Source organism: Octopus bimaculoides, chromosome 17 (genome assembly GCF_001194135.2).
Source record: "Octopus bimaculoides isolate UCB-OBI-ISO-001 chromosome 17, ASM119413v2, whole genome shotgun sequence".
Lineage (NCBI taxonomy): Eukaryota > Metazoa > Mollusca > Cephalopoda > Octopoda > Octopodidae > Octopus > Octopus bimaculoides.
The window spans coordinates 36205066-36214940 of NC_068997.1; the positions used below are offsets into that span (position 1 = coordinate 36205066).

General features: G+C 32.7%; 1 protein-coding gene across 8 annotated transcripts in view; it reads left to right on the forward strand.

The window, feature by feature from the left end:
* LOC106874300 (uncharacterized) overlaps positions 1-9852 on the forward strand; it is a 373269-nt gene extending 363417 nt beyond the window's left edge. For 7 of the 8 annotated variants that reach the window (XM_052974178.1, XM_052974177.1, XM_052974181.1 and 4 more), the window contains 3 exons: positions 1728-1895; positions 6364-6473; positions 7805-9852. In XM_052974178.1, coding sequence (XP_052830138.1) covers positions 1728-1895; positions 6364-6473; positions 7805-8116 — 590 coding nt within the window. In that variant the 3' untranslated portion in view covers positions 8117-9852. The remainder of the gene's footprint in view (positions 1-1727; positions 1896-6363; positions 6474-7804) is intronic. The other variant, XM_052974183.1, reaches the window with a different exon arrangement.
* Positions 9853-9875: the final 23 nt, after the last annotated feature.

Below are 9875 nucleotides of genomic sequence, written 5' to 3' on the forward strand. Positions count from 1 at the left end.
CATTAACTTCAAGCAAGACCCACAAAGCTCAATGAAATTTTAGTAGAAAGTGGGTTATACATCTTTAGATTGTATACCTGACTTTCTACTATAAAATTAAAGAAATAGACGGAATGCTGAACTCCAGACTAAACAACTTAAACAACATTTATTTACTTGGTAAAACATACATATCTTTAGTTATACATCTTTAGAGGTGAGAATAACGAGCTGTCGAGTATAAGACCGAAAGATGTAGAGACAGCTTTAAACACACGTCCTTGCTCAATCGCTGGCCAGCGAGAAAGAGAATGAATTGAGCGGGAGACGCTTGCTTTATTAATTCTACGCATGCGTAAGACTACGCATGCGCAGGCGTTACTACAAAATCAATTTGCAACTGCAAGGAAATCTCTGTTTCTACTGTTCACACCAGGATGAGCTGCAAAGAGGTATCTGACAGACTTCAAGATATTAATTTTTGCTTAAAATACCAGTTTATATATCAGTAAAGAGGAAACAAGGATGATGGAGGAAGAACTGGTTTCACTTTAAAATAGTATTAAGCTGGGGTCAAAGTTAAAAAAATCATATCAGGATTTTTGTTGAAAATGAGTGAGTAAAGCTCATGTGCGACATGACTATCTTTACAGACAGCTGTGTGGAGTATAATTACCCTCATATCACAATTGTACACGATGACACACATGAATAGGTGATAATAAACATTGTTGTTCTTGCTGATTTGATTTTTGAAATTACCAAGTGTGAAGGTAGACAAATACCAGGATTTGGTGAGCTAGGTACAGGAAATACATCAAGTAATGGTCAAAGTTGCCTCTTTTCTTATTGGTGCACTTAAAACAATTTGAGATAAAATCTGAATGCAGTACCTGAGATCTTAGGCATACCAGATATATTAAGGAGTACACAAATGGCTGTGGTACTTGGAACAACTCATGTGCTGAGGATGATGTTGTGCCTGGGAGCTGTGGACATGAGCTGACCATAAAAGATCTATGCAGTGGAACACAACAGCAACAATAATAATGCAGTGGCAATGCCGATGCAATACCATTCTTTCAATCACTAAACCAGCAACCTTACCAAGTGCTGGCCTACTAAGGAGGCTCACTGCACACCTTCTTCATGTAGACCCACTAAAGCTACCTATTATTCTTAATGTGTCTTATCACTCAGATCTTATTCTAAACACTTTGCTTTTCCTTCCTTAAGATTGCAACCCTCTGGAAGTCACTTGCTGCATATATATTTTCTATCGACTTCAACCTACAACTGTTCAGTTTGAACATTAATCACATCAATCTCACATGTCGCTCAGAGGAACTGATATTGTTAGGTACACTGTCTCTCCACCTTTTGTTAACTTGTTTTAAAAAGCCCTTGTGCACCTGAAAAGTAAATTTATGTAACACCTTAGGGTTGTCTAAAGGCAAGTTTATTACTACTGAAAATATATTAATGAAACATGATGATGGAAACATATAGATGGAAACATTAAACAATCTTCTTATGCATTACTATCTTTTACTGATCATATTTCTAAAAACAATATGTGCATTTTAATTGATTTTCAAAATCATGAAGAAAATAGCTGAAATTAATTTTATATTGGTATATCATAAATTGATGTTGAAACATTGATTGTTCTTAAATAGAACCATGGTTAAAATTGGATGAGTTAATTACTAAAGCATTAACAACTGATTCTTTTTTTTCTTTTTCAGATTCCAGAAAATCATATTCTTCATATTGGAGTTACAGTCTAATCATAATAATTGTTGTAACAACCTTTATTATTCTGTCATTGTGCTTATTTTTCATATTTGTTTGCAAGATTCGCAGAATTCGACTAACTTCCAGACGAAATTCATTTGCATTATCTTCTGTTGGGGGTAAGATTTTTGAATACAATTCTTTGTAGAAGTGAACAGATGAAGAGATGGGTGAACATAAATAAAAAAAGGGTATATTCAAACCCTTTTCCAGCTATGTTCACACATGTAGTTACTGCTTTCTCTTACACAAGTGTTATCTGTTTAACTAAATCATGCCAAAGATTACCAAAAGACTTGAAGTTAGGGAAGAGTCTATAACATTTACTTCCACAATTTGTGCCATTATTTTTGCCTGTGGAAACCCTTTGTGTAAAGAGTCATGACTTGTAACTCTCTAGTGTCATTGTTGCTTAGCTGTTTTTGCATTGGTTTGTAACTGCTGCAGCCATTACTCACAGTTAGCAGACAAACAATTCTATTTAAAGTTAATGGTTCTGTCAAGGCAAAAGGTTGCCAAAAATAAAATGTTAATGAAATGCTCTTCTACAAGAGATTCAATGGTTCAGTTTTTTTATGATATCGCTGAGCATTGAACATTATATGATCATGTTGCTTAGCTGTTTTTGCATTCAGAGACAGTGAGTTGGTGTTTGGGATTAGGTCTATAATCACTAACTTCTCCCTTTTTTTGTTCTTTTAGCATTCTCTTTCCTTTTGTCATCCATGTTGGTGTTCCATTTTCTATATAGTCAGTAAGAAACAGTTGTATATAGTTGTGCATGCTTGAGAGATATATAAATCAAAATCCCTAAATATCAGGGTCAGGGTCCAATTATTTGCTTAAGCATTTTTTTCTCTTTCTCATCTGTAATATTTATATTCTTTTGTTTTGATCTATTTTCCATCTCACTTTAAATTTCAATAACCACTCTACTTCCATGTTATGTTGAACAAAAGTTTCTTGTTGCTTCCACATTTGGTGCATCATATCCTTGTTGATCATTCTCATTGTTCAGCTGTTTGTGAAATTTCCCTTCATTGTTTCTGAAGAGCCTGTTATCATAATATTATTTATCTTGTTTAAAACAGCAACTTCACTAGAGAATGTAACAAAGTGTTAGCTGTCCATGTTCCATCTTCACATTTATCTCTATTTTTTCTCAGTCTGGTTTGTGAGCTTGGTACTTATTGTACCCATGGCTCCAACAGCAACAGGTATAACATTCACCTTCTTCAATGCCTAGTCTTTATATTTCCCACCTCAAATCATCATATCTAACCTGCTTCTCTTCTCTTTCAAATACTTTATCATCTCCATGGCATGCTATATCTATGATTAAACAGGCTTTTTCTCTTTATTTGCAACCACTATATCTAGATCTTGATGTTCAATTTTATGATCACATTGGATCACTACATCCCACAATATCTTGCCATTCTCAATTACTCATTTTGGAGTTTGTTCGTACCACTTCTTTGCTCCATTCTGTCTACACTTGCCACATAGCTCCAAATGTGACATTACTGTGTCTTCTTTTGTATTTTTTGGGGGGCTAACTCCATGCATTTATTCACAATATGCCATTCAGTCTCCCCTTTATCACTGCAAACCCAGTAGTTGTCACGTTCTGGTGTATTGCCAATCCTGCATTTGATGTAATTTATCCTATGTGCTTGTTCTTACACAGCACAGATGGTGCTTCTGTCTCTGGCTTCAAGTCACTCTACCTTAACCAGTATCTGTATTTCTGCTCACCTCTCCTGCAAACTTTCTTCCATTCCATTTCTTTTTGTCTCCCTTAAACTTTTTTCTCTTTATAGTCCTCTGTCTCTATGCAAGTATCAATCCTGACTATACTGTATATTCTCACCTGAAATGAAAGAACTCTCACATTCTTGATATACCAGCCCAAACTTCTTTCTTCTAAACATATACAACTTTCATAGCAAGGAGAATCTTTGCCATCCTTGTGTTTGTTGAGATATAACCTGTCAATATTGCTCTAGCCTCTGTAACTCCTTTTTACTCAGATTGGTAATACATGCACCATACCTTGATATCTGAAACTTATTTCTTCTATTCCCTTTTGTCCACAACACCAGTCTAAGTCTTCAGAATTACTGTTGCATAAAGTTTCATACCATCATGTCATTCACCTCCATTATACCCTAATATTTTTACCCATTATCATCAATACTTTCCATACCTTCTATGCCTTCAAATTTGTTCTTTCCTTCTCATTAGGAATATTTCTCCACATATTTTTAAACCACATTCCATTTCCACTGTGTTTACTAAAGAAATAACTTGAGCTGATGAGCTTCTTCATTATGTATCTTGAGATCATCCATAAATAATCAATGATAGATCTTTTGCTGTTTTTCTTTATGTTACTTTTGTCAGTAGCAATATTAAAGATATTATTCATAAAACAAATAATAAAGGAGGCATTATTTCCTTGAAAAATCTATCTCTTGATTCTTAACATTCTTATGTTTTGTCCATATGATGTGAGCTCAGTCTCCTACCTTTCTATGCCTTTTCTAAAAAAACAAACTACAGAGTGGTTGATGTTAGGAAGGGCATCCAGCCATAAAAACCATTTCAAATGATACCTGAATAAGGTTCATTTAAGTCTGCACAAAACACATTTGGTTGGTTTCTTTTATCTTTGTAAGTAGATCAAGTCATTTACTTTCTTGATATCTTTTGATGTGGTCATTATTTGTTGGGCTCTGTTGTATCTTTATCCTTTCACAGAGCTATTTATGTAGACCGGGGAGATGTTTATGCTAACTCATATTTATGAACTTTGTGATGTTTTCTTCTATTTTTGCTATTTCTTTAGTTGGTTTGTCCCCATCATTGATTAAAGCTGGTCTGTTATGGTGTGTGTTATTTTGTTTGTTGTTGTTTTGTGTTTCAGTATTTGCTTGTCTATGTGTTGTTGATTTGCTGTACTGTTTTATTTGTTTCTGATTTGGGTAGCTGTGAAGGGATTTTACTTTGATTCAGCCTTTTATTTGCCGTATGCATTGTTACCTCTGTTGTGTTCCTTTCTTTAGTGGGGTCTTATCTCTTTTTGGAGATATAATGTCTGATGTGCTATTTCTGTTTGATTGCAGCCCATTGTTTTGAGTTGTAAAATGTTTTGTTTTATTTTCAGCATGTATTTTTCCTATTAGTTTGTCTATTTCAGTTTAGGGCACTTTTCTCTCTCGCTGGATATAAACACTGGACATTTGCAAGAGTATTTTCCAAGACTTTTTCCCTTATATCTGTATTTCTTCTCCATATTTGATATGTTTCTTTTATTATCCCTGTGTGTTTCAGATATAGTTTTGCAGTGTAGAATGCATATAGCTCTTCAATGTAGCTGTTTTGGTTTTGTTTTTTGCCTGAACAGCTTTGACTAGTGATAAGGACAAACCAACTAAAGAAGTAGCAAAAACAGAAGAAAGCATTACAAAATCGATAAATAGTTAGCATAAGCATCTCCCCAGGCTACATAAATAGCTCTGTGAACATGTCTTTTCAGTGTTAGCCTTTTGGCAGAACACTGTCTCTGGACATATGCTGAGGCTACTTTTGTATTGTGATCATCTGAGACTCACAGATCAAAATTCACCTCTATTTGTTTTCATAGTTTTATTACTGAGCATAACTGCTTTTTTCTCTCAGTTTAAAATGGGATGTGTTGCATCTTATATTTATTATTATTTCTCTCTTTTAATTTCTTTAAACACTGTGTGTTGTATGTTGTCTTGTTCATGTGCTAAAGGTTGTACATGTACATGTGTAAACTGTATAAACATTACATTTATGTGTATATGTATAGAAATGAGAATGTACTTGCACTCATAGCTCCTTTTATAGGATCACATTTTTGTGTATTATTTAAATTGTTTTACAGGTATATTACATCTCCATGCAATATTTACTTTTTACACATATACCTTGCTGTGAAAATGTGCCTGGCAGCAACTATGTTTCATATATGAGAAAAATATTTCAGCATCCTGAAATGATTTTCATTAACAAACAATTTTCTTTAATTTTTGTTGCAGTTTCTTAAATCCTGTTTGCCAATGATCACAGATGTGATCCTTTCTCATAGAGAGCTTGCTTGTATACATATATTATTATTATTAAGGCAGTGAGCTGGCAGAATTGTTAGCATGCCAGGCAAAATGCTTAGCAGTATTTTGTCTGTCTTTACATTCAAATTCTGCCCAGGTTGACTTTGCATTTCATCCTTTTGGGGTTGATAAATTAAGTACCAGTTGCATACTGAGGTCGATCTAATTGATCGGTCCCCTCCCACCAAATTTAAGGCTTTGTGCCTGTAGTAGAAGGGATTATTATTATTATTATTATTATTATTATTATTATTATTATTATTATTATTATTATTGCTCCTACTTTGACAAACAATAGTTGATTGCTGTATTATATTGAAAACTTAGTTTTAATAGGTAAAGGGTTCATGTTAGAGTATACTGAGGTTTATTTTATGTAAAGCTATTGTTTAAATATAATATTGTAGAAATACTTTTATATTTTACAAAGTCATTCTCTTTTTAGCAACCCACAACCACATAAGAATGAATCTAACATTTGAAGGTGAGCTAGATGCACCTCCAACCTATGATGAAGTTATGACACCAAGCAGTCTACAAGGCAATTTTAATTTGGTAAGAAAAACATGCTTCTTGAATTTAACAAAAGTTTACAAGAACAATAACTGCTTTCAGCCATGTAAAAGGATGTTTTTACTTTTTCTGTTCTTCAGTTTATATGAGTCATTGATGATGAGGCTTTCAGCAATTTTATTTTGCCTGCTGAACAGTAACTCTCATTCGAGTGCCATTTTGCCAAAAATTATATATATATATATATATATATATATATGTTTTAGCTTTATTTTTATATAAAACTTAATGGGGTTAGGTCAGATGATCATTACAAAATGAAAAAAATAAAAATTATATCGTTAATTTTCACTTAGAAAAGAATATAATTTCTTCAAACCGTTTTTATCCAATTTTTTTTTTTTTTTTGCATTAGACACTTCAAATGCAATGGGAAAAGCCTTTATGATGGAGGGAAACAAATTATGAGAATATCTCAAGATGTAAAAGTATGTGATTTGAAGGGGATTTAGCTGCTGTTTCCAGGTTGTCACAAGATGTACTAGAAACAGCAGCTAAACTTTCATTAAATAACAGCTTTTCATCTTAAAATATTTTGAGGATTTTTTTTCTACTATATAGGCTTCTCCACTTACTTTTAAGTGCCTAGTGCTCCAAAAATGACCTGGAGATGTGAATAAAAAGCATAAATTTTCTGAAATTTCTTGTATAAAATTTGTGTCCCGCACCCCTCAATAATTTCCAGGGCTGTGGTAAGAAATCTGTGGGGAACATCCCCATCAAAACAGAGATAATTCAACTTATGTGGACTTTTTGATCAGAAATTCTGCCATTTATAGCCATTTTTAATAGTCTAATTAAAATTTTATGGAAAAGCTGTCATGTCCCAAAATCTTAGGATTTATTTAGTTTTATACCTACTACAAATGTGCCAAACTTCAAGTCCCTGTGGCTTCTAGTTTTAGATTTAACAAGGTCTAAAAACACTTCAAAAATTTACCATTTGTTACATGTAACAAAATAGGCTTTACATAAATATTTAAAATACTGCCAAAAAATGTTTACTTTTTTGAAAAAAATTGGGCAACTATTATACTATGGTCACTATTAATTTGTGTAATTTGGAGCTGATTATCATCTCAGTTTCAAATATATAACATTGCAAATATAGCTACTTATTCATTTATACAAATTTGGCAAAATTTCAACTATTTCAGTCATATTTCCTAAAATATTCATCCAAATTTCACAAGTAAGCTCTCCAAGAAAGAGTACAATGGAAATTACATTTAAACATTTTCAAAAATTCATAGTGATACCTATTATTATTCTTGCTACTACACAATTTAAGTTGCAATATTTTTCCATTGCAGGCATTTAACTGGTCTCACAGTAACATTAATGAAACCTCAGTAATGCCACCAACATATCAGGAATATATGCAACAAATATCTGCTATTGATTGTGTAAATTCAAGAGGAGATAATGATGAAGCAAGCAGTGATAACACAGTGCAACAAACTTTACCAGAGGAACAGGAAGGCAGATTACAACGGGAATCAAGTAATGGAAATAAGGATCAAACAGTACCAGCAGCCTTAACAATAGATATAAATTCAGTTGAAAATAGTTTAGAAATTTCCCAGTCAGTTTTTGATATTAATTCTAATTCTAGCAGTTGCTAATTATTCCAATGGCAATTTGTGTAGTGTACAGGGTTCTGAACAACACATAACCAACACTGAGAATTATATTAGGAAGCAGTAAACATGAGAGAAAGACAGATAAAAGAATGTAGGGATGTTGAAAATAGTAAAAGTCAAAAACCTTCAGTTGTATTTCTATCAGGATAAGGTAGCTCAGACAGTGAAGCATATATATAAGATTTAATGACAGTGAAAAGGGTATTAAACACACACACACATAATTGAGATTCAGTTGAATTAGGTACTTAAGTTGACACATCAAGTCAGTCTGGTATTATCTGCACAGCTCAAAGTAAGGTGAATAGAATCAAAATAAGCAACAGGATATCAAGTAGATCCCTACTTGATATCCTGTTGCTTAACCATTTCAAGCAGCTCCATTTAATTTAAATGCAATGCCATCTTCAGCTGTGCAAATAAATAAATGGAATTTTAACAAGTTAGACACATTAATATAATTTTTCTCAAATATTTTAACAGTGTAAGAAGATGGAAGAAATTCATGCTGTCACTGCTGTAGCTGAAAATAGACTACATTTCTAAGAATCACATGGAGGGATTGTAATCCATTTCTAATTCATTTATCTCTTTATCAATTACTAAATCTAAGACTAGAAGACTGTCTATTTTGAATAAAAGACAAGAGTGAGTTGACAGCTTATGGCTAGGTATGGTCATAAATATTATGATATGTATCCCTTTTCCTCAGGGAGGAAATAAGACATTAGGAGTAGTCAGTTGGATAATAAGTAACTGTCTATGGAAAGAGGCAGGATAGAGGTTGACTTTAGATCATGATGTTAATTACCAGTTCAAAGGGGTAAGATGTTAAGAAACCTAAGATGTTAATACAAAGGAAATTTTATTTAATGGCACTATGGGTGATTGTTTATAAACAATATTGTTATGCTGTATAAAAATAAAATTTCAAAAATGATATCATAACCAAAATAGGTAAAATGTGTGTATATATCAATTATAAATGTTAAAAAGGAAAGATTAAACAGAATCGGTTTAATATTCATTCATGTACTTAATTACTTATTAGGTAGTTTCTATAAAGACTGCTCAGGGCATTTACTTCTGGAATAACAGGAAAGATATACATGCTATCTATTAATTTTAAGCCATGAATCAGAAAAATGTAAAGATGCATACACACACCTTTATATATGTACATATATACACATACACAAGTATTTATATGTTTATATGGATATAGTATAACTATCTTGCATAACTCAAAAATATCTATTTAAGAACAAGAAAAATAACACTTTGTAAGGGTATCAAAATAAGAATTTATAGTACTATATATAAGTACTAGGCTTACAAAGAATAAATCCTTGGGTCAATTTGCTTGACTAAAGGCGGTCCCCCAGCATGGTCACAGTCAAATGGCTGAAATAAGTAAAAGAATATATATATATGTTGTTGTACTTGGGGATGGTCATATTGCCAGTTTAGCCAATAAAAACACACGCACTGTATATTTGGTGTTAATTTGCTTCAGCTTTATATTACATTACATTACATTAATCCTATTTCGGCCAGAGTTCTTTCGTCACACTTCTGTGACCTCATCAGTGGTCCTTTGCTTTCTTCTTTCTTATGTGTGTCCCACCTTGCTAACTATCAGCCATTTTGTATTTTGTATTCCTATTGTATGTGTCTACGCATGCATATCCCTCAATGTGTGTCTATGTTTTGTAATGTGTGTCTATATATATATATATAT